Source organism: Scyliorhinus canicula, chromosome 2 (genome assembly GCF_902713615.1).
Source record: "Scyliorhinus canicula chromosome 2, sScyCan1.1, whole genome shotgun sequence".
Classification (NCBI taxonomy): Eukaryota; Metazoa; Chordata; class Chondrichthyes; order Carcharhiniformes; family Scyliorhinidae; genus Scyliorhinus; species Scyliorhinus canicula.
Window position 1 is genome coordinate 154,979,080 of NC_052147.1, and position 24,932 is coordinate 155,004,011.

Genomic DNA, 24,932 nt, shown 5'->3' on the forward strand with positions numbered 1-24,932 from the left:
TGGACCGGGGTTAAGGGTTTGAGTGCAAAGTAAGAAAGCCCGAGGAGTGGAAATGGCCGTGCTGTAGGAGTGTCACCGTGCGCTGGCACTGAAGCAGAGAGAGCTGCAGGGACACAGCAGCATGTCGGATGGGGATGCAGTGCAGGGGAGGAGCTCCGCTGGGAGCTCTCCAGCACAGCCCGGAGCTGAGCAGCAGCAGCAGGAAGAGGCTGAAGGCGCTGCTGGAGCCAGGGCTGGCCGCAATCTAAAGGAGTGGCTGCGGGAACAGTTCTGTGACAGCCCCATGGAAGGGGGCGAGGACACACGGCTGCACGATGCCACCTATGTGGGCGACCTGGACACCATCAGCAACCTCCTACAGGAGGACAACTTCAGGAGGTGAGGGAGGGCATTATTCATATTCCACACAGCATTATTGGCCGGCACCTTATCAAAGATTTATTAATGGCTGGATTCTGCCTGTCACTCTGCCCAGGATGGGCAAGGTATTAAATATTTAAAATCTGTGATTTTTCTAATACATTTGTTTTTCAAGAGCATTGCCTCCATTTTTTTATTTGCAATTATTTTATTTCATGCTCTCATCTCCCAGTCCTTGGCCTCATCCAAGAAGGTGGCCAGCCTGCTCCCAGCTCTCTGTTGTCCTGTCCAACTGTGAGCAAACCAATAATTAAAACCGTCTTAAACCATTTTAATAAATCAATTTGAATAAATCTCTTCCTTTGTCCTCTCCATGGCCTTGATATCCTTCTAAACTAAGTGCCAAGAATATTGGACACAATATTCTATCTGTGGTTTAATTGGTGATTTATACACACACAGCAATGTCTTTTTGCAGTAGTTTACAATATTAGGATCCCATGTATATTAAATGGAGCTGCACTGCCTGACATCATGTTGGGGTTGAGCTGAAACACGGTAGTAAGACTGCAGGAGATCCTCGGGGTAGTGTCCTCAGCCCAATCATCTTCAGCTGCTTTATCAATGACCTTCCTTGCATCATAAGGTCAGATGTGATTGCACAATGTGCAACATCATTCGTGACTCCTCAGACACTGAAGCAGTTTATGTCCAAATGTAGCAAGACCTGGATAATATCCTGGCTTGGGCTGAGGAGTGGCAAGTAACATTCGTGTCACAGAAATTCCAGGTAATGGCCATTTCCTACAAGAGAGGATCTAACCATCGTCCCTTGACATTCAATGGCCCCACCTAAACTTTTTGGACACTAAGGGCAATTTGTCATGGCCAATCCACCTAACCCGCACGTCTTTGGACTGTGGGAGGAAACCGGAGCACCCGGAGGAAACCCACACACACACGGGGAGAATGTGCAGACTCTGCACAATCGAACCTGGGACCCTGGAGGAGACAAGCTAGTGGAGTTGCTCGTTTCTTACTGTTCATTCTTGTATGCTTGTTAGAGTCATAGATGAAGAGTTTTACAGGAGAAAAAGAGCGCCTTTGTCCCATTGTATCTGTGCTGGCAATCAAGTACCTATCTATTCGAACCCCATTTCCCAGCACTTGCTCTGAAGCCTTGTAATACCATGGCATTTCAAATGTTCATCTAAATACTTCTTAAATGTTGTGATGGTTCCGGACTCTACCATCCTTTCAGGCAGAGAGTTCCAGATTCCAAAAATATTTTACTGAAAACCCCTCTAAATCTCTCTTGCCCCTTAACGTAAATCTATGGCTCCTGGTTATTGACCTCTCTACTGAGGGGAAAAGTTCCTCCTATCTACTCTGGGCCTGATTCTCCGGCCTCCCAGCTGCGGGGGGAGGCGGTGAGCTGTTTGCTGGTGATGGGATTCTCTGCTCCCACAGCTGTCAGTGGGAATTCCAATTGAAGCCACCCCACACTATTATCCCTCATAATCTTAATCAGCCCCCCCCCCCTCTCCCCTTCCCCCTCCCCCTCCCCTCAGCCTTCTCTGCTCCAAGGAAACAACCCCAGCCCAACAGGCCTCTCTTCATAATAATGATAATTTGTACTGGTGTCACAAGTAGGCTTATGTTAGCCCCTAGTTTGCCACACTCCAGCACCTGTTCGGGTACACAGAGGGAGAATTCAGAATGTCCAATTCACCTAACAGCACGTCTCCCGGGACTTGTGGGAGGAAACCGGAGCACCCGGAGGAAACCCATGCAGACACGGGGAGAAAGTGCAGACTCCGCACAGACAGCGATTGAAGCCGGGAATCGAAACCGGGTCCCTGGAGCTGTGAAGCAACAGTGCTAACCTATGTGCATAGCTGCAGTGCTCCTGCCCGGGCAACATCCTGATGAATCTCCTCTGCACCCTTTCCAGTGCAATCACTTCCTACCTATAGTGTGGTGACCAGAACTAAACACAATACACTAGTTGTGACAGCTCCATCATAACCTCCCAGTTTTAGTATTTTATGTTGATGAGTAACAAGCATTGGTCAGCAGAAACTTTACTGCAATGTGTTTTGTTTGATTTCCAAACACATAACTTGCTCCACACACACATTAGGGGAACGCCATTCGGCCCTGCGGGCCCACTCTGCCATTTAATAAGATCATGGCTGATCTGATTGTGGCCTCAACTCCACATTCCCCCCCCCCCCACCCACCCCGAAAACCTTTTGACGTCTTTGTTAGTCAAGAATCTATCTAACTCGGCCTGAAAATATTCACTGACCCTGATGGAAGAGAATTCCACAGACTCACCATCCTCTCCGAGACAAAGTTTCTCCTCATCTCCATCTTAAATGGGTCAGCTCTCATTTTTAAACTGTGTCCCAGGAATCAGGCGAGTGAACGGCCTCTGAACTGTTTCGAATGCTGTAATGTCTGTTCTTCAATAAGGAGACCAAAACCGTACACAGTATTCTAGCTGTGGCCTCAAAAAGGCGGACCGTACAACTGTAGCAAAATATGAACACATGAGTTAGGAACAGGAGCAGGCCATTCAGCCCCTCGAGTCTGCTCTGCCTCTGACTAACAGAAATGGTAAAGACAGTAGACCCACAATTTGTTTTTGTGCCCCAGAATTTGAACCAAGGTTGAGTGGAAAACTAAAGTTGAGGGATGCGTTCGTAAAGTTGCCGTTCTGTTTTCCAGGCGAATCAATGAGAAATCAGTCTGGTGCTGTGGATGGTTGCCGTGCACACCACTGCGGATTGCCGCTACCGCTGGTCATGCAGACTGTGTGGACTACCTGCTCAAGCAAGGGGCCGAGGTGGACTTGGTTGATGTCAAGGGACAGACTGCGCTGTACGTGGCTGTCCTGAATGGCCATTTGGACTGCGCGAGGATTCTCGTGCAAGCAGGGGCTGATCCCAATGGAAGTTCCCACCACCGCAGCACCCCGGTGTATCATGCCTCGCGGGTGGGCAAGGCGGATATCCTGAAAGAATTGATCAAGTAAGTTGGGGTTAGCGCCTGAATTACTTGCCTTTCATAGAACATAGAACAGTACAGCACAGAACAGGCCCTTCGGCCCTCAATGTTGTGCCGAGCCATGATCACCCTACTCAAACCCACATATCCACCCTGTACCCGTAACCCAACAACCCCCCCCTTAACCTTACTTTTATTAGGACACTACGGGCAATTCATCATGGCCAATCCACCTAACCCGCACATCTTTGGACTGTGGGAGGAAACCGGAGCACCCGGAGGAAACCCACGCACATAGTGGGAGGACGTGCAGACTCCACACAGACAGTGACCCAGCCGGGAATCGAACCTGGGACCCTGGAACTGTGAAGCATTTATGCTAACCACCATGCTACCCTGCTGCCCCAAACCTTTCCACAGACCTTTTCCCGATGTGACCCCATTTTAAACACTTCAAGATTTCAGTAACCCTCAGAGTGAAGATTTTGGGGGCTACGAGAGCTGGTGGGAGGGGTCGACAGGGAGGGCTTTAGGTTTTGACTGAGGGGTTGGGGAACAGGAGTTGAACCAGGGAGTGGGGTGCGGGGGGTGGGGGTCGCAATCTCAAGATCTCATCTTGCCAGCCCACTGGGGGTCGCGACCCACAGTTTGGGGGAGAATCGCGGCCTGAATCCGCCCCGATGCCTGCTGCTGAATTCGCCGGTGCCGTTTCTTTGGCAGGGGTGGCAATCGGGGGCCATTGGCAGTGCCCCCCCCCCCCCCCCCCGGCGATTCTCCGCTCCACGATGGGCCGAGCGGCCGCCCGTTTTCGGCCAGTCTCACCGGTGTAAATTACACAAGGTTCTTACTGGTGGGACCTGGCTTTGTGGGCGGCCTGTGGAGTCCTTGGGGGGTGGGGGGGGGGGGGGGGTGTCCTGGCCCGCATTTGGGGCCCACCGATCCGTGGGCAGGCCTGTGCCGTGGGGCTGCTCTTTTCCTCCGCGCCAGCCTGTGTGAAGCTCTGCCATGGCTGGCACGGAGAATAACCCTCCTGCGCATGCGCTGGGATCATGCCAGCGGTTCTGTGCATGCGCCAGAACACGCTAGCAGTCCCGCACATGTGCCAACTCTGCCGGCTTCAGCCTAGCCCCCAAAGGTGCGGAGAATCCCGGCCCAGGGCTGAGTGATGTGGAGCGAGTGAGAGATGTAGCTCTCATTGCCATCAGTATAGGTGCTTACTGCTTATGTTCAATCTTGCACATCACGTGTGGCATAGTGGCATAGTGGCAGACTCGTCATCCAGAGGCCCAGGCTAATGAAATGAAATGAAATGAATGAAAATCGCTTATTGTCACAAGTAGGCTTCAAATGAAGTTACTGTGAAAAGCCCCTAGTCGCCACATTCCGGCGCCTGTTCGGGGAGGCTGTTACAGGAATTGAACCATGCTGCTGGTCTGCCTTGGTCTGCTTTAAAAGCCAGCGATTTAGCCCAGTGTGCTAAAGCAGCCCTGGTCTGGGTCTAATGGTCTGGGGACGTGGGTTCAAATCTCACCACGACAGCTGGCGGAATTGAAATTCGATTAATAAATCTGGAATTGAAAGCCAATCTCCGTAAGGGTGACCATGAAACTATCATTGGTTATTGTAAAAATTCATCTGATTCACTGAGTAGATCCGCCACCTCGACTTGATCTATAGGTGACTCCAGGCACACAGCAATGCGATTGACTCTGAATTGACCCCTGGAATGGTCTAGCATATCACTGAGGTGCAGCAAATGTTGGCCCACATCCCAGGAAAGGATAAATGAAGAAAACTATGGGAGAGGTTGGGATTGTTTTCCTTGGAGAAGAGAAGGTTGAGAGGAGATTTGGTGGAGGTGTTCAAAATCATGAGGGATACGGACAATAGGGAGAAAGTGTTGAAAGAGAAAATGCTGGAAAATCTCAGCAGGTCAGGCAGCATCTGTAGGGAGAGAAAAGAGCCAACGTTTTGAGTCCAAAGCTGACAACGAGTCATTGGACTCAAAACGTTAGCTCTTTTCTCTCCCTACAGATGCTGCCAGACCTGCTGAGATTTTCCAGCATTTTCTCTTTCGTTTCAGATTCCAGCATCCGCAGTAATTTGCTTTTATCCAGGGAGAAAGTGTTCCCGCTCGCAAAAGGATCGAGAACGAGAGAGCACAGATTTAAGGTCAGTCAGTGGTAGCACAGTGGCTTTGTTGCAGGACTGGTAATCCAGGGCTGTGACTAAAGTTCCCAAGATATGAGTTCAAATCCCACTGCAACAGCTGGGAAATTTAAATTCAGTTAATCAAATATTCAATTTTGGGACCATGAAACCATCATTGATTGTCATAACAACCTACCTGGTTCACTAATCATAGAATCCCACTGTGCAAAAGGAGGCCATTGGGCCCATTGAGTCTTCACCGACCCTTCAAAAGACCATTTTACCTAAACCCAATCCCCGCCCTATCTCTGTAATCCCCCTAACCTTTGGACACTAAGGGACAATTTAGCATGTCCAATCCACCTAGCACATTCACCCAAGGTTGGAATCAAACCAGGGCCCCTGGCGCTGTGAGACAACAGTGCTAACCACTGTGCCTCCATGTCCTTTCTGGATGGAAATCTGCCTTCCTTACCTGATCTGGTCTACACTAAGTGGCTGTAAATACACAGCAGTGTGGTTGACTCAGTCCGACGAAGAGTCATCCAGACTCGAGACATTAGCTCCGTTCTCTCTCCACACATGTTGTCAGGCCCGCAGAGGTTTTCCAGCAGTTTCTGTTTGTGGCTGCTCTGAACTGGAGCAAACCATAGTCAAGAAGGTGACTCACCCCAACCTTCTCCAGGACAATTTGGGATGGGCAACAAATGTTGGCTTTGCCAGTGACCCTCCCATCCTGTGAATGAATTCAAACAAAATGATTCCATTCCCATCCTTTTCAGCCCTCCGTTTCAATGCAGTGTCCTAAAGATGAGACATGCATTAATAACAACAGCCTACATTTATATTGTGCCTTTCAGCGTGAAAAATTGACTTAGTGTACTTCACAGATTTGCCATGTGACCTGATTTGGATTCGCTGATAATCTGTCGTTTGACTGATTTTAATGAGTGCTATTGTTTTGTTGTCTTTTCTCAACCCACTTTCTTCCACAGATCACATCTTCTGCTGTATTCCAGATCATGGGTAGCTTAATTCCTGGATGTACTTCATCCCTGAGCCGGGTGATGAAGGTTCTACCAACATTGGGGGGTTGGGGACAGAGAGGGAAAGGAGGTTAACAAAGCTGAGCCCAGTCTCGTGCCCACCTGATGTGCACACCTCCAGCTACAGTTGCTGAATTGTGATTATAAATGGAAATCCTGAGTGCGGTCTTTCTTCTTCCACCATTCCTAGCCCAAACACTGAGGTTGTTTGTCCTCCAGTGTCAGGAGGACAAGTCATTCCTCTTGTTGGTGCAGTTTAATACTATACCACTGCTTCCCACTGGCGGGATTTACAGCTCCCACTGAAGCCAATGGACTTTTGAACAGCTTGCTGCATTTTCCTGGATCGCAACCGCGGCGACGGGGCCATAGAATTCCGCCTCATGTGGAATCGGAGACTGAGCCAACACTGAAGGAGGCCATTTGGCCCATCCCCGTTGTGCCAGCTCTTTAAAAGAACTATCCGATTAGTTCCACACTCTGTGATCTTCCCTCATATCCCTGTGCATTTTTTCCCTTTAAGTGTTTGTCCAATTTACTTTTGGAAGTTTGCTATTGAATCTGTTCCCATCACATTTGGGACAGTACCTTCCAGATATAAAAAAATCAACCCACAAATTCCCATTTAGAACATAGAATAGTACAGCACAGAACAGGCCCTTCGGCCCTCGATGTTGTGCCGAGCTTTGTCTGAAACCAAGATCAAGCTATCTCATTCCCTGTCATTCTGCTGTGCTCCATGTGCCTATCCAATAACCGCTTGAAAGTTCCTAAAGTGTCCAACTCCACTATCACAGCAGGCAGTCCATTCGACACCCTAACCACTCTCTGAGTAAAGAACCTACCTCGGACATCCCTCCTATATCTCCCACCCTGAATCTTATAGTTATGCCCCCTTGTAACAGCTACATCCACCCGAGGAAATAGTCTCTGAACGTCCACTCTATCTATTCCCCTCATCATCTTATAAACCTCTGTTAAGTCGCCTCTCATCCTCCTCCACTCCAAAGAAAAGCCCTAGCTCCCTCAACCTTTCCTCATAAGACCTATCCAGGCAGCATCCTGGTAAATCTCCTTTGCACCCTTCCCAATGCTTCCACATCCTTCCTATAATAAGGTGACCAGAACTGCACACAATATTCCAAATGTGGTCTCACCAGAGTCATGTATAGTTGCAGCATAACCCCACGGCTCTTAAACTCAAGCCCCAGTTAATAAACACTAACACACTATAAGCCTTCTTTACGGCTCTATCCACTTGAGTGGCAACCTTCAGAGATCTGTGGACATGAACCCCAAGATCTCTCTTGTTCCTCCACATTCCTCAGAACCCTGCCGTTGACCATGTAATCCGCATTCAAATTTTTTCTGCCAAAATGAATCACCTCGCACTTACCAGGGTTAAACTCCATCTGCCATTTTTCGGCCCAGCTCTGCATCCTATCAATGTCTCTTTGCAGCCTACAACAGCCCTCCACCTCATCCACTACTCCACCAATCTTGGTCTCATCGGCAAATTTACTTAGCCACCCTTCAGCCCCCTCCTCCAAGTCATTGATAAAAATCACAAATAGCAGAGGACCCAGCACCGATCCCTGTGGTACACCGCTGGTAACTGGTCTCCAGTCTGAAAATTTTCCATCCACCAGCACCCTCTGTCTTCTATGCGATAGCCAGTTACTTATCCAATTGGCCAAATTTCCCTCTATCCCACACCTCCTTACTTTCTTCATGAGCCGACTATGGGGAACCTTATCAAACGCCTTACTAAAATCCATGTATGCGACATCAACTGCTCTACCTTCATCTACATTGACCCTTTTTATGCCAGTTTCCTTAATTATCTTCAATCTGTGCTGGAAACTTTCTCCTTCTTTAATATCAAAACCCCTCATGATTTCGAGCGCCCCTGTTAGATCACCCCTTAAGAATCTCGAAGGAGACCAGTGTCAGCTTCTGCAGCCTTTCGTATGGTGCATTTGCTCACTAATCTTTGCAATTTGATGTAAAAACCAACGAATCATCCCTTCTGTGGAGGTCACTGACATCGTTGCTGACCTGGTTTCCATTCCTGTTTCAGATACGGTGCGGATGTCGATGTTAATCATCACGTATCCACTCGCACCTCAGTGCCTGCTGCCCGGAGATTCACATCGCTGGGTATTTGCCCTCTTTACATCAGTTCTGCCTATCAACATCTCCAGTGTTTCAAGTTGTTACTGAAAGCTGGAGCAAACCCCGATTATAACTACTGGGGCCAGGTGGATGTGACGGCCTTTCCCCGGGGCTCACCCGTCTGTGTTCTTGATGCTGTTCTACGGCACGGATGCGAAGCACAGTTTGTAAAACTTTTGATCGACTTTGGTGCGAACTTGAACCTGGTTAACTGGGAGAGTCTGGATGCAGAAACGATTGGCCGGATGAAGGTGAATGAGGAGGCCTTGCAGATCTTCAGAGCTGCCAAAGGTAACCTTACAACAAATCAAGTTGCTGTTTTATATCCTGTCTCAGCAGCATTTTTAAATGTGACATTGCTCGCCGTATATCGCGCACAAACTCATGGTTCTAAAGCTGTCCCTTTCCGTGCCCAGTCTACCTAAGATTACTCAGGCTAAGGTGCCTGAAAGATTTGAGCAACAGGTGAAGCTGGCTGTTTCACACTGATACTGTGCAGTAGTAACACTAACAGAATGCTGCCATCAAGCCAAAAAAAAAAACGTTCTGCCCATCACACAAATGAGTAATGTGATATATGAATTTCAGTGCTGTTGTGAGTCCAGTATGTAGGCTGGTGGATCGTATCAAACAGCATATTCCTTTGGAAGTTCATAACAGGCAAAGTACTGACCAAAGCCCACCAGCCCGTACTTGCAAAACTCAAAACATAGTGTCCAACATTACATGTGATTCCAAGTTAAACAATCCTGATTATGCTAAGAATTATACTACAACCAATCTGAGATTAGCAGTCGGGCTCACAGTGTGACTCACCTACGCTTGCTGGAAGCTACATATATTCATACTCCGAGCCCTGTCCTCTGCAGGCAGGAGGAACATGTCCAGGCATTGTGTCTTTTTCAATGAAACAAAAGCATGGGAGGACAGCCATTCCCTAGTGCATACCCCATGGCAATGCCTCGAACAATCAGCTTTTTAAATTTTAAGTTTTTAAAATGTAATCAAGAGCATGGAGGATAATTGTAGTGATTCTATGATTTTAATTACTCCCTGGTGCATTCTCCATGGCAACGCCTCGAGCAATCAGTCCACATGCTAAATAAAATTCACATTGCTGTAAGAAAACATATAATGAGGGTGGGTTACATTCCTGACCTGTAATTTTACACTAAAAGCAGATGGGCTGTCTTGAACCTAAATGGCCCAAAATTCTTCTTCCTAATTCTTAACTTGTTAACTCGGAATAGAATAGAACCATAGAATTTGTACAGTGCAGAAAGAGGCCATTCAGCCTATCAGGTCTGCACCGGCGCTCAGAAAGAGTACCCATTCTAGGAAAACTCCCCCGCCCTATCCCCGTAACCCCATAGCCCCATCTAACCTGCACATCTATGGACACCAAGGGGCAATTTAGCATGGCCAGTCCACCTAACCTGCACATCTTGGGTCTCTGGTAGGAAACTGCAACACCCGGAAGAAACTCATGCAGACATGGGGAGAGCATGCAAACTCCACACAGTCATGCAAGGCTGAAATTGAACACCTGTGAGGCAGCAGTGCTAGCCACTGTGCGACTAACTAGCTCTTTCCAGTTAAATCCTGAATTTTGCTTCCCCAGCCCATCTTCCTGCCTCTCTCAACTTGTGACCGGTCTTGACTCACGGACCATCCTGTTCGCTGCTTCCCTCTCTGACTCTCCCAGTCCCCACTTCCCTCTCCCAGCCTCCCACTTGCTTACTCTCGCTCTCGACTCACCGCTACCCTCTCCAAAACCCCTGCTGTGAGCCAGGGCTCGGGTGAGTGGCACGGAAAGGCGAGGGAGCGGATGAGGGAGCGGGAGAGATGGTGGTGGGTAAGGCACGGGAGGGAGGCGGAAACCGGGAGGGTCAGTGAGCTGAATAGGAAAACAGCAAATGGGAGTATTGGGAACAGGAGCAGCGAACGGGGAGAGGAGGGGAAACTGGGGAGGAGTGGGGAAGAAGTGGTGAGTGGGCTGCAGGAAAGACAAGTGGCCCAAGGGCTGACCCAGTTGGATCAAACTCAAGGAAGCAAAATGGAGGCTGCGCTGGTCGATTCGTGATAATCAGCCAGACCCTTGCCACAAAGCATGCTGGGAATCATAGTTATATCGAAGTGGCTCATTGCAGGAGTTCCATTAGGGCCCAGATTTGTCTCCGCGGTGATCATTGCTGCCTCAAAGGAGAAGGACCGTAATTGTTTGTCCCGTTACCCCTCTGGGGGAGTAACAACCCAGGGAGCCCCTGGTCACAGCAGCTAGTCTGTTTATATGTGCAGACAGCTGCACAACATATATACTTTGGGTTTTTATTTTTAGTCATTGGGATATTTATTATTTTCCCTATGATGCCATCTGTTGTGAGTTGCTAGGTCTGTTCTTAGAGCTCAGCCCTCAAACTGGTTTCTGATGCCAAGGGCCAGATCCATATCTCAATGCTGAAGCCAATTTGCTAAGTCCCGGCCTCAGGCTTGTTCCAAATGCCCAGGCATAATGCCAATGCCAAGAGGTCTGTGCCCATTCCTGTACCCAGATAGATTTGTTCCAAATATAATTAAATCCATGGAAAGAAGTGTACCACCTCCCATCGCGATGTAATTTTTCAGCTGAATAGTTTTCCAGATCAATGAGTCCACTGTGATATCTAACTTTGATGTGGGCATCTGCCTTCCTACTATTTGGTGCCAATCCAGTTGTAGGTGCTCAGACAGGCCCACGGTTTGATGGGCGAATTCTCACGCCCATTTTCTCTCTCTGGAACTGCTAGCATCAATTTCACTCTCAGATCTTAATCCTTCTGGCATTGCGAGATTTTTTCCAATTTTAAAAATTGTAGAATAAAATGAATAATACCACAGGTTTCCCGCAAGGGAACTCATCAGCCTAATCGACCAAAATAAAAATCAGAATAACACTGTTATAACCCCCATGGTGGCCACTGGGTATGTACCATTCATTTCCCCATGACCTCCAATGAATGTGAACTTCCCCAGTAACAGAGCGGGCGGCTTCCCTTTTAATGAGGGGAGCCCTCACAGTATAAAAACCGACCTGGGTGCAGGTCAAGGACAGAGACCCTTTGAGGAGAGGAGATTTGTGTATTGTAATAAAAGAGTATCGTTTGCATCCTACTTGCTGTTCATGCTTATTCTCTCGCTTGGATATGACACTAGCGACGAGGGGAAAGTGGAGCTGCCGTCGTCGCTGAGTGCTGTGAAGCCGTATCATCTCATTTAGGCCTTTGGTGGCCTCCCGACCCGCTCGCAGACATGCCCCACATTGGGAAGCTGGGCAGGTACAGATGGCTGGGAATAGTACATCGAACAGATGTGATACTTTTTTTTTGCCGAATGCGATTATAGCAGACGAAAGACAGACGGTGGTTTTGCACACGGCTCGTAGCGGTCCGACCTATAGCATAATTACGAGTCTGACTCACGCAGATACACACTATACCCGGTCTTTTGACACTTTGATGGCCCTTGTGGGGAATCAGTTCCACCCAGAAATCCCGTTCATTGTTCGCTGTTTTTGATTCCATACCGCCATCGAGCAGCGATGTTTTGGCCCGATTGAGGGAACTGGTCGAAATCTGCGAATTTGGCGCTCTATTGAACGAGAATCTGCGAGACCGATTTGTCTGTGGCCTTCGGGACCCTGATACTCAGCACAAACTTTTGGCAGAGACTCACCTGGATCTAGGGCGGACGGTCGAGATCGCCATCTCCCGCGAGAGCACTGAGCAGCGCGTCCAGGAACTGCAGGGCCTGGCTGTGCTGAATTTAGGCCGCCCGTCTGACTGCCATTCAGTTTTTCAAAGGCTGGAAGAGACGGCGCCCGATAATGGGGCAGAAGCCACAGAGAAGCCGGCTGCTGGCGCAGGGGCCCCAAGAACCACCACAAGCTTTCCCCCGAAACTGAAGGCCTGGATGTCGATTCTGGGCCAGCACCATCCAGCTGCCACCACCAGGCCAATGGAACTTCATTCCTTACTATTACAGAAAGTTCATCATAAACCTGGGCACCCTGCAGGCCCCCCTCCACCAGCTGTTGTAATGGGAGTGGGCCCTGCCTCAGCATGTGGTTTCTTCGGAAGTACGACGGCGGTTATCACCCTTGCAACTGTTGACCCATTTCAACTCCTCCAAGCAGCTCATATTGACCTGCGATGCATCGCCTTATGGGGCCGGGGCCGTCCTCGCCACCCACATGGTCGACAGGTCAGGGCACCCATAGCTTTTGCATCCAGGACCCTCGCGGACGCCAAGTGAAACTACACCCAGACAGAGAAAGAGGATCTGGATGTCGTTTTCATTGTGAATAAATTCCACCATTACGTCTAGGGATATCCTTTTACGGTTCAGACAAACCATACACCGTTGTTGGGATTGTTCAAGGAGGGTCGGGCGATAACCCCATTGCGTCCATCCGCACCCAGCATTGGGCTTGTTGCTGGCCACATATGAATATACGTTGGAACATTGGGCGGGTTTGAAGATCATGTTGGACATGTTGAGCCGCCATCCCCTACCCACCTGACCACTAACGCGGGCGCTAGCAGATGAGGTCATCACTGCCCTCCGTTGTGTGAATTATTTACGGCATTGCATATCTACAGTTGGAGCCACGTCCGCCACATTATTCTGCAAGGGGCCCAGCACCGGGCTTTGCCAGACGATTTAAAGCCGTTCACGGCCAAGATTGAGGAGCTGAGTGTAGAAAGCGGTGTAATCCTGTGGGGGACGTCAAATTAGCACAGTTCGGGCCAGTTTCTTTTATGGTACGCGCACAAGTTCAGGAATCCAACCGACACATGAGCCACCACCGCGGCCGCACACCCGTGCTGCTGAATTCGGCGCAGGATGTCCCAGCGCCAATGCAGATGCCGCTGCCACTACTGCTGCCTCCACCGATGTTGTCCAGGACACTGAGATGCCGGACGCAGAAATGTCGGACTCAGACTCCAATTCAGACATGGAGGTCCAACCGCTGAGGGAAGGCACTGCGCAGATCCCTGATGTAGCACTATCCAGCTGCCACCACCAGGCCGATGGAACTTCACTCCTTCCTAATGTTGGTCAACTATTACAGAAAGTTCATCATAAGCCACACCTACCCCGCTTCATCATTCCACGTGGAAGCGCCATTCTCCACTCTGGTACATGCCACCAGGCCCCGAGCAGACGATGCCTGAGCGCCTTCCCTGGGCAAAACGCCGATCCGCCGACACAGACGCAACTTCGGACTTTGGCGGGGAGGGGTGTTATAACCCCCACAGAGGCCACGGGGTTTGTATCATTGATTTCCACGTGACCTCCAATGAATAGGAACTTCCCCAGTAATGGGGCGAGGCTTATCCTTTAACGAGGGGAGCCCTCACAGTATAAAAACCCTGACCTGCACCTTTCGGGTAGAGGAGATTTGTACTTTGTAATAAAAGAGATAGTTTTGCATCCTACATTCTGTTCATACTTATTCTCTCGGCATGGATACGACAAGCACTCATCGGCAATCCACAATGTGGCTTAATAAAGCATTGCTTCATAAACACAAGCTATGGAGTGAGACATTGAACCAAGTGCTTTGATCCTAATTGATGTTATAACTGATCGGGAAGATCCCAGATTGGAACCCTGGTTCTAAGGCCATAACGTTTTGAAATAAAACGTGGCGGAACAGTCTCAGGATGCCTAATTAGTTTAAACAACAATTTTTTTTATTAAACATGAAAAATTGGATTATTATACCATATAGTTTTATTCCCCCATTAGTTTAACAGCTACACAGATTTAAAGATTAACACAGATTACAAGTACATTTTAATCTACAATAGTCTCATTAACAGAAAGTCCCTTTTAAGTGTACAAGATGATTGTGGTCAAATCACACATTAAGCTCTGAACTCAAGTTAGTGCCTGTGGATTTCTCCTCAGAATGCCCCCCAGATGGTGATCACATGAGAGTTTCCTAAATCCACTCACAAAAACATTTAGAAGCTTCTCTCATAATACTGCTGTCCCTTAGCAGTTTGCATTCCAAATTCCAGTCCAGGTTTTACAAATTGCACTTTCAAACAAAGCTTCCGCTCCACTTTTACCAGCAACTCCAGTCCAGGATTTCACACCAACCCTTTAGGATTTATTTATTTGTCTTGGCTGCTGTGCAAAATGCTCATAATTGCTTTAACTTTTGATTCCCAGTCTGTATTAAAATGTCATCAAACGTTTCATCTACCTCTGAAGTCTGCTGACTCATTTTAAATCTAGTTACTGCATTTGTCTCTAACTCTGGACACTTTCCTCTTCCTTGATTTTTTATGAACAATACCTTGGTCTCCTTTCACTTAACTCCAGCACAGTCTTACACAGTCATTCTGTCCAAATTCCCTGGTTATCTAGATTGTAACAAGTATATTAGGAAGTCTGTCTCCTTGCAGCTCCTGTCATGTCCAGACCTCCTTCTGGCAGAGTTGAGAGCTGTTTACTCCTCAAGATGCTGCCTCCAACTGCTATGGCTTCCAGTTAAAACTAAGAACAAAGGAAAGTGACCTCCTGTTGCTAAGTAACGCCCCTGCTACTACTATATATTCTTCGCGCTGTAGTCTTCTCTAAGCACAATGGAAATAATTGGAATTGAATTCAACCCCACGCACACAGATGCCTTTGACCAGCATGAATCCTTCCAGGCACAGAACCATTAAATTAAACCCACTAAAAACTATACCTTATTTCTAATGTTTACCAATATAAACATAAATCGTTTAAAACTATCTTTGCTTTCCTAACACCAAGGCCTCATCTACCTCACTAACATGGATCTTAAATATCCCACGACACAATTTAAAAAGGAGTTTGGAGCTCCTCCAGTGTCTTGTTCAACATCCCTGTCCCGAAAAGCTCCATCAAATATGGATTGATTGGTTATCCACCTCATTTCCTTTTGTGAGATCCTGGGTGGTATTTTATGGAGGCGGATTTTATGTAGGTTAGCAATGTGGCGGATGGTTACCAGAAAATAAAAGTGAGGGACAGAACAGGTGAATGTTTTTATGTACGAAGGAATTATAGAAGAGTAGAGAAATTTAACATTAAAACAAATTTAAAAGTTTTACATCCAAATGCAAGAAACATTTGGAAAAGAAACTTAACAAGTTAACAGCGCAAATAGAAACAAAAGGTTATGATTTGTTGGGGATTACTGAAATGTGGTTACAGGTCTGGGAATTGAATATCTAAGGGTACGCAGTATTTTGGAAAGATAGTGAAAGGAAAAGGAGGTGGCGGAGGCCTACTGGTGAGGATAGGGATCAGTGCTTAATGAGAAATGACATACATGCTGGAGATCATAATGTGGAATCAGTCAAGGTAGATATAAGAAATAACAAAGGGAAGAAGTTCTTGGGAGGAGTAATCTATAGATCCCCAAACAGTAGTTCTACAATGGGGCACAGTATAAACAGGAAATACTGGGAACTTGTAAGAAAGGTATGGCAGTAATAGTGGGTGATTTTAATATGCACATAGACTGGAGGAAGCAAATTGGCAAGACTAGCCTGGAGGCAGAGTTCATTGAATGTATTAGAGACTGTTTCCTGGAACAGTATGTTGGAGAACCAACCAGGGAGGAGGCTAATCTCGATTTGGTGTTGTGTAATGAGGAGGGATTAATTAATGGCCTCGTCGTTAAGGATCCACGAGGGAGTAGTGACCATAGTATGGTAGAATTCAAGATTCAGTTTAGGGGCGAGAAATGGAGTCCCACACTAGTGTTCTGGAATTAAATAAAGGAAATTACATAAGCCGGAGGTCAGATTTGGCCCGTATAGACTGGGCAGGAAGGCTAAAAGGTAGAACAGCTGATGAGCAGGAGCAGTTGTTTCAGGAGACACTCAATTCCTCATAACTAAAATATATCCCAGTGAGGAAGAAAGATGATAAGAGGGGTAAAAACATCCATGGCTAAACAAGGAGGTCAAGGACAACATAAAGACAAAAACTAAGGTATATCATATTGCAAAGGCCAGTGGCAAACTGGAAGATTGGGAAACTTTCAAACATAAAGGTCCAGGGTTCAATTCCAGCCTCGGGTAACTGCCTGTGTGGAGTTTGCACTTTCTCCCTGTGTCTGCATGGGTTTCCTCTGGTTGCTCTGGTTTCCTTCTACAGTCAAAATATGTGCACGTTAGGTGGATTTGACATACTAAATTGCCCCTTAGTTTCCAAAAGATTAGGTGCGGTTACAAGGATAGGGTGGAGGCATGGGCTTAAGTAGGGTGCTGTTGCAAGGGCCGGTGCAGATTCGATAGGCCGAATGGCCTCCTTCTGCACTGTAAATTCTATAAACAAAGGGCTGCTACAAAAGTAATAATAAGAGCGATGGTAAAATACGAATAAAAACTAGTGCAGAATAACAAAAAGGTTAGCAAAAGTTTCTAATAAAACATAAAAGGGAAGAGTCACTAAGGTGAATGTTGGCCCCTTGGAAGATGAAACCAGCGAGTTAAAGGTGGGGAACACAGAAATGGCAAAGATGCTAAATCAATACTTTGCCTCAGTTTTCACGGTGGAAGACATTAGTACCAATCCAATCGGAACAGGCAATTCAGAGGTAATAGTCAGGGTGGAGCTTGGAACAGTCAGCATCAATAGGGAAATGGTACTCAACAAACTCTTGGGATTGAAAGCAGACAAGTCCCCTGGGCCTGATGGCCTTCCTACGGTGTTAAAGGAAGTGGCAGCGGAGATAGTGGATCCATTGGTTATAATATTCCAATATTCCCTGGGGAAAGGTCTCAGTGGATTAGAAAAATGCTAATGTAACGCCCTTATTCAAAAAGAGAGGGAAGCAGAATGTGGGAAATTACAGACCAGTTAGTTTAACATCTGTTGTTGGAAAATTGTTAGAATCAATTTTCAAGGATGTAATATCAGGACATTTGGAAAGAAAAAGCACTATCCATCAGAGTCAGCATGGTTTTATGAAGGGAAAATCATGTTTGACTAATTTGCTAGAGTTTTTCAAAGATGAAACAAGCAAAGTGGATAATGGGGATCCTGTAGATGGAGTATATCTGGAATTCCAGAAGGCGTTTGATAAGATGCCTCACAGAAGCTTATTTCACAAGGTACGATCATATGGGATTAGAGGTAACTTATTAGCTTGGATAGAAGACTGGCTGACGGACAGGAGACAGAGAGTCGGGATAAATGGGTCTTATTCTGGATGGCAATATATAACTAGTGGGGTGCCACAGGGTTCGGTCCTTGGGCCCCAGCTATTTACAAACTATATTAACGACTTGGATACAGAGATAGAAGATTCTATAGCCAAATTTGCAGATGACACTAAAATAGGTGGGACAGTAAGTTGCAGTGAGGAAATAAGAACCTTACAAATGGTTTTAGACAGGTTAGGAGTGTGGGCCAAAATGTGGCAGATGGAGTTTAAAGTGGATAAGTGTAAGGTCATGCATTTTGGTTGAAAAAATGAAAAAGCAACTTATTATCTAAATGGGGGAGACTTCGGGTTGATCCGATGCAGAGGGATCTGGGTGTCCTCGTGCACGAGTCACAGAAAACAAGCATGCAGGTGCAGCAGATAATAAGGAAAGCAAATGGAATGTTGCCATTTGGAATTGAGTATAAAGGTAAGAAAGTGTTGCTGCAACTATACAAGGCATTGGTGAGACTGCACCTGGAGTATTGTACAGTTTTGGTCCCTATATTTGAAGAAAGATGTGGTGGCATTGGAGGCAGTTCAGAGGAGGTTCACCAGATTGATTCCAGAGTGGGGGGTTTGTCGTATGAGGAGAGATTGAACAGTTTAGTCCTATACTCTCTAGAGTTTAGAAGAATGAAGGGAGATCAAATAGAGGTATACAAGATGCTAAAAGGTATGGATAAAGTAGACGTGGCTCAGATGCTTCCCCTAGAATGCGAGGTCATAGCCTCAAGATAAGTGGTAGCAAATTTCAAACAGATTTGAGGAGAAACTATTTCTCCCAAAGTGTTGTGAATCTGTGGAATCCACTACCCCAGAGTGCGGTGGATGCAGGGACAGTGAATAAGTTTAAGGAGGATTAGACAGATTTTTAATTGATAATTGGTTGAAGGGTTATGGAGAAATGGCAGGACAATGGATTTGAGACCATGATGGGATCAGCCACGATCACATTGAAGATGTTTAGGCTCAGGAGGCTGAATTGCCTACTCTTGCTCCTAGGTCATGTGTTCTAGGGAGGAGAGGCTCTGGCTGATTTTGCAATCCAACTCTGGGTCTGTAGCATTGTAGGTAGCAGATGAGGAACATATCAGCCATGATCAAATGGCGGAGCAGACTCAATGGGCCAAATGGCTTAATTCTGCTCCTATATCTTATGGACAAGGATCTTGGCTGCTTGATGGAAAGAAGGCAAGAAGCCCTCATTGCCTCCTTTGCTCCTTTGGGGAAGTCCTGCTGACCATTTGCAGCCAATCAGACAATTAATATGCCAACGATGGGCCTCCCGGATGATCAGGATCCCGGGGGTGGGGGGGGGGGGGGGGGTGCATGGGGAGGAACATGAGCTTCCGGCCAATCAGAGACCAACGGCTTTTTTGCCCAGCGACGCCACTGGAACTAAGCTGGGCTGGCCCAGAATTCCTGATTTCCCAACAAAATATAGCAAAAGCAAAAGTGAAATCTTGTTTATTTAAAAGCCAGAAAGTTCTAGTGAACCCCTTTCAGTCTCTGGCTTCATATCCTGGCCTCGAGCCCCCAGCTTTCTTATTGCCCCCTTGGGCAAAACTGTAAACCAAGTCAACCCGATTTACCAAACGACCCATAAATGAAGAAATTACAAATACGACTTACTTATCTTTCTGTGAATTTTACTTTAACATGTGTCAGAACCAATGCAAATTACACATGAAGTAACAGGCAAATGATACTTGAAATGAAAAGGTAAATGTTATTACCCCCATGGGGACCACGGGGAATCCATTGTTGATCTCTCCGTAGGACCCGTGGAGTTCGAGATTCCCAGGTAGGGGGCGGAGGCCACCCAGCTGGAGCTCGTTACAGACTATACATAAAGGCGGCCCAAAGCAGGGCCTGGTGTGGTTAGTTCTCCCGGCAAGGACTGTACTGGGAGCAAGTTGCTGCATTGAGCAGAATATTGTAAACAAATAAACCTCTGCCCTCTTACCGCTGGCTTCCTCAAGTTAGTAAAGTAAATTTCCCTTTCAATTATTGATATAATAAAAATATGTCTCACTCAACCACTCTGCCCACTCTCTGCAGATACAACTGCAGTTCTAAACTTCTCTATCTTGGCCTCTGCTAAGTAGGATCTCTCACTTTCCCACTTAATCGACTCGCCCCTCGGGTTGCATTCATTGGCAGCCATATTCCACTGACAACCCTGAAGATGGTTGTCACCACAACAGCACACACCTGAAGAACCTCCTTGGTTAGGTTCACAGCAGTCTTGATGGCACAGGTTCCCTCGAGACTACTTTATCCGATCCCTTTAATAAACACTCTTAAATCGTCCAGTTGGCTCAGGCAAAAACTGAAGCAGCAGCAATAATTTAATTCACCATTCCTGCTCTATCCTTGCCTATCCTCTCTGCTGTAGCTCTCTTTTGTGTCTGGCCACATGGATGTTGCGTGTTAGTATCCTTCCTGTTGGTAGTGCGTCCAGGTCAAGGGTCGCCATGTCACATGGACCAATATTTCTTCTTCAAGAAAATCACCTTTGATCCATTTCTAAGGGTCAGAGGCTTTGGAGAAGACCCCTCAGGGTGGTGTAGATGTAGTTGTCTATTTCACTGCTCCATGGGCAGTCACTTCACTGGGTCACTGTGTGTACTGAACTGTTGATCTTGCAGCCTCATTCCTTTTGGCTGCTGTCACTGACAAAGTTTTCACAACTCCCTGCTGAAAACTCAAATTCTCTTTAACCATAATTTCTCCTGTCAGGTAGTTACCAGTTCCGCATTCTGTCAGCTGCTACACATTGCTCAGTCACGCTGGATCTCATTTTCAGTGGGACTTATTGGAGTTGATTTATAAAAGGCTGTTTTGCTAAAAAATTTAATTACGAAGGACTCTTGAGTGAATGTCACATCTAATAAAACCCCTTTGCCTCTTTCAGTTGCTATAGTTTACAAAGTACTTGTTGACCATTTTTCCTTCCTGTGTGAAATATGTTACACTGGTCGATATTGATTTGATTAATCATTGCTGTCCTCACTTGTGTATTATTCAGTTAACCTCTGAGACACAAAAGGTTAGGTGGGGTTACTGGGTTATGGGGATAGGTTGGAGGTGTGGGCTTCAATGAGGTGCTCTTCCCAAGGGCTGGTGCAGACTCAGTGGGCCGAATGGCCTCCTTTTGCACTGTAAATTCTATGAGTCGCATTCGGTCACTTGGCTGGCTGTATCTGTTTTTACCTGCCCTGTTGGAAAATCCATCAATCTGAGTCACAAACCTTTCAAATGACTCAGCCTTTGGAGGAGAGAGCAACGAATTTCCACCACCTTTTTGTGTTGTGCTTTCTGATTTTATCATGAAAATGACCCAGATGTAATTCTAAAATTTCCCAAGACCTGCATTTATATAGCTCCTTTCACAACCTCAAGATGTTCCAAAGTGTTTACAGCCAATGCAATACTTGTCAAGGTTACAATGTTGGAAATGCAACTACAGCTTGTGCACAATAAGCTCCCACAAACAAGAATGTAATAATGGACCAACCAGGTCAACTGTTTTGGTAATTTTGGCTGAGGGAAGAATGTTGGCCAGGACACCGGGTGAGTTGGGTGGACTCACCTCTTCCAGTTGTCTGACTTTCTACATCCATTTGAGAGGGAAGACATACATAGAACTGTAGAATCCCTGCAGTGCAGATAGAGGCCATTCAGCCCATCAAGTCTGCACTGACCCTCTGAAAGAGTACCCTGACTTGGCCTATACCCACCCCCCATCCCCATAACCACACCTATCCCCATGACCCCACCTAACCTGCACATCACTGAACACTAAGGGACAATTTAGCATGGCCAATCCACCTAACCACATCTTTGGACTGTGGAGGAAACCGGAGCACCCGGAGGAAACCCACACAGACACTGGGAAAACGTACAGACTCCACACAGACAGTCACCCAAGGCCGGAATTGAACCCGGGTCCCTGGCACCGTGAGGCAGCAGTGCTAACCACTGTGTCACCGTGCCGCCTTGCTTGCAGGTTTCATTTTTCATCTGAAAGAGAGCGGGCAGGATTCTCCAATTGCTGACCAAAATCGCATTCGGCGATTGTGCAGAGAATCCCTTTTGACGCCGAAATCGGGGGCGGCGCCTGCTTTCAGATGCTCCGCCCAATCCAAAACAGCACCCGAAGACCCTCCCCTGATGCTCCACCCCCGATGGACCGACTTCCCGACGCTGTGGATCACTTGTGTTCTGAGGTATCATCAACCTCGCGTGGCGGCTGCGGACTGTGTCCAGCCGTGCCGCAGTTGTAGGGGAGCTGTTCCACTGGCCTGGGGGCTTTGGCGGGACTGGTGGAGGGTGGCAAGGGGGATTACAGGGGGCACGATCTGGCAGGCCGGATCCATGCGGCTGGCGCCATGTTGTATGGCGCGACCGTTATAGGTCGCCGCCATGCGCATGTGCGGCCACGGTCCCGAAAATTCTCCACCCGTATTTCCAGGTAAAGCCAGGGATTTTATGTGGCGCGGCTGCTAGCCCCCTGCCGGGCGGAACATCGGTGCCGGGGCGCCGCTGACTTTTTTGTCATAAGACTAGACACATGCTCCGGACATGGCCTCAAAATCGGAGAATCCAGTCCAGCACCTTCAACACTGCAGAGGTCCCTCTGTACCATACTGAACTGTCAGGCTTGGCCTGGCTTCCCAAGTCTCTGGAGTGGGGCTTGAACCCACCGCCTGCTGTCTAGAGGTGTAAGTGCTACAAGCTGGCTGGTATGGAGTAAATTTGGTATTGTCTTTTCCCCAATCCAGGTGAGGTGTGTGTCACCTCTTCGGGCTGTGGTATTGTTTAAAATAATTGATCCCATTCTTGTATTTGTGAGAACTTTTCAAAAGACATCACACTCCAACTGTGCAACATCTGGAACCTATTTTGTTCTGCCAAAGAATCTTGGAAGGAAAGGAGAATTACTACCATGTTGACCCCCTCCACAATGTTGGGGAGGTTGAATATCTTTTCCCTAAAAGCACAATGAAGTTCTGTCTATAATGTTCATCAACGGTGAGAATGTTTGTTCCTTATGGAGAAACATGTAGGGCGCGATTGAATGGATCTCGCCGTGCCCCACTCAGTGTTGCGACGAGGCCGTTAGATCCTCTCACGAGATTTACGACGCTCAGAACACCTCGTGAGATCTAGCGAGATCTCACAAGATGTCACGATCGGGATCTCGCCCGATCCCTCCGAGGCCCGGGAATGAACATCCGCACCTGGGAGACCTCGCCATGGCGTTGTTTAGCACTGGTCTACACGAACGTGAACCAGGCATAACAGCACTTGGGAGGGTTTCCCAGGCCATCTCAGGCCCCTGAGTGGCCACCTTGGTAGTGCCAGCCTGGCATCTTGGCAGTTCCACCCTGGGTTTCCTGCCCTTATGAAGTGGGGTGAGGCTCGAGGATCCCCCATGAGGTAGTTGGGGCAGTGAGGGGTCAAAAGTCTGCGATGGGGTGTCCAAGAGGGTCCAGATATTGGGGTGGCTCAGCTCCCCATGCAGGAAATGAGGTAAGTGTGGCCTGGACGGGGCATTCCTCACAGAGTCCCGTTAGATTGCAGGGTCCTTGGCGTCCTGTATACGCCCAAAACGGGATTCAGTTCTTTGGGTATTAAATCATGCCAGTATTGTGCGTGCGCGTGTGTGTGCGTGTGCGTGCGCGCGTGTGTGTGTGTGTGCGTGTGTGTGTGTGTGCGTGTGTATGTGTGCATTGTGTGTGTATACAGACAGGATGAACCCCGAGCCTTTAAATCCTTTTGGATTGTTCCTTAAATAGCTTGAAACTGTCTTGAATGGAAAGTGTGCAAAATTATACTGCAAAGAAATATTTCTCAAGCAATCGAATAAAGCAAATCCTGACACTTGGGTGGGTCTGGAATGCTTCGACAGTCATGGCAAAATTTCAGCTCGAAAGAATGAGAATGCATCAAGGTTTTGATTTACTATAGAGAATGGGGGAGTATTTGCTGCTTTCTCACATTCTGACATTACTGTTCATTAAAATGATATTCCCTTTAACAACAGGTACTCCCAGGGCATTGACATCCTCCTGCCGCATAGTTATCAGGAGAGCACTGGGGAAGTTTCGTCTTCATCTGATCCAGACGCTGCCTATACCAGACACGGTAAAAATCTTCCTGTTACACGAAGACTCCTGAGGGAGGATCACATCTCACCACTCTGCATGATTTCTGTTGGACGAAAGCCTCACTATATCTCCCTGCCAGTAGAGTATCGCTGCAAGATCTAGCTTCTGTCACAAAGAACTGTTACTACCTATCTTGGATAGTGAGTTTTTCCTTTCCTCGCCCTTTGCACTCCACATAATTCCTGCATAAAAGACCCACCCATGAACAAAATTCACGTTTCTTGGGGTCACGTTTGCAAAACACACGTAAATCTTATTAGATAGAAAATGTCCTCAATTTAAAAATTGTCTTTGCAGTTACAAAGAAAACTGCACGCCGGTCATATATGATGAGTAACTTCCACCATCTCCTGGTGAGTTGAAGGCTAAAATCTAATCTCGGGGGTCAGATGATGTAGGTCATTAAGACTCTATAGGAGCCCTTCAACTGGATTACCCACTGTCTCATGTTGCCAGAGTTCAGGAACTTCTGTACATTTCAGTCGCTTCATACTTGGCTGAACAGGTAGAGAGGATGCAGGAGCCATTTTCACCTGACTGTAATGTTAGCCAGTTGCAGGGTTGGGTTAACCCCTTCACTTCAAACCATTTCCTGAAGATTTAAAATGTTGTGCCTTTCGTTGATGAGCTGAAATCTGACTGCTTCTCAGAGCATGGGCTGGATTCTCCGTTTCAGGGACTATGTCCCCAAGCTGTTGTGAAAACTGTGGTCTTTTACGCCAGAAAAATTGGCGTCAAAAGGCCACAGATTCACCGTCTTGCAGGCAGCTGTCG

The 24,932-nt window shown here is 47.3% G+C and overlaps 1 protein-coding gene across 1 annotated transcript; it reads left to right on the forward strand.

Moving 5' to 3' along the window:
* Positions 1-24,932, forward strand: asb1 (ankyrin repeat and SOCS box containing 1). Its single transcript, XM_038788057.1, has 4 exons — positions 1-378; positions 3,094-3,396; positions 8,650-9,035; positions 24,035-24,932. The coding sequence occupies exons 1-4, from the start codon at positions 122-124 to the stop codon at positions 24,166-24,168; spliced, it is 1,080 nt and encodes a 359-aa protein (XP_038643985.1). The 5' UTR covers positions 1-121; the 3' UTR covers positions 24,169-24,932.

Excerpts from the sequence above, each read along its gene's own strand:
- asb1 (XM_038788057.1), top strand. The coding sequence starts at position 122 with ATGTCGGATGGGGATGCAGTGCAGGGGAGGAGCTCCGCTGGGAGCTCT. Across the intron at positions 379-3,093 it reads CAGGAGGACAACTTCAGGAG|GCGAATCAATGAGAAATCAG; the intron begins GTGAGGGAGGGC and ends TCTGTTTTCCAG. Across the intron at positions 9,036-24,034 it reads GATCTTCAGAGCTGCCAAAG|GTACTCCCAGGGCATTGACA; the intron begins GTAACCTTACAA and ends CTTTAACAACAG.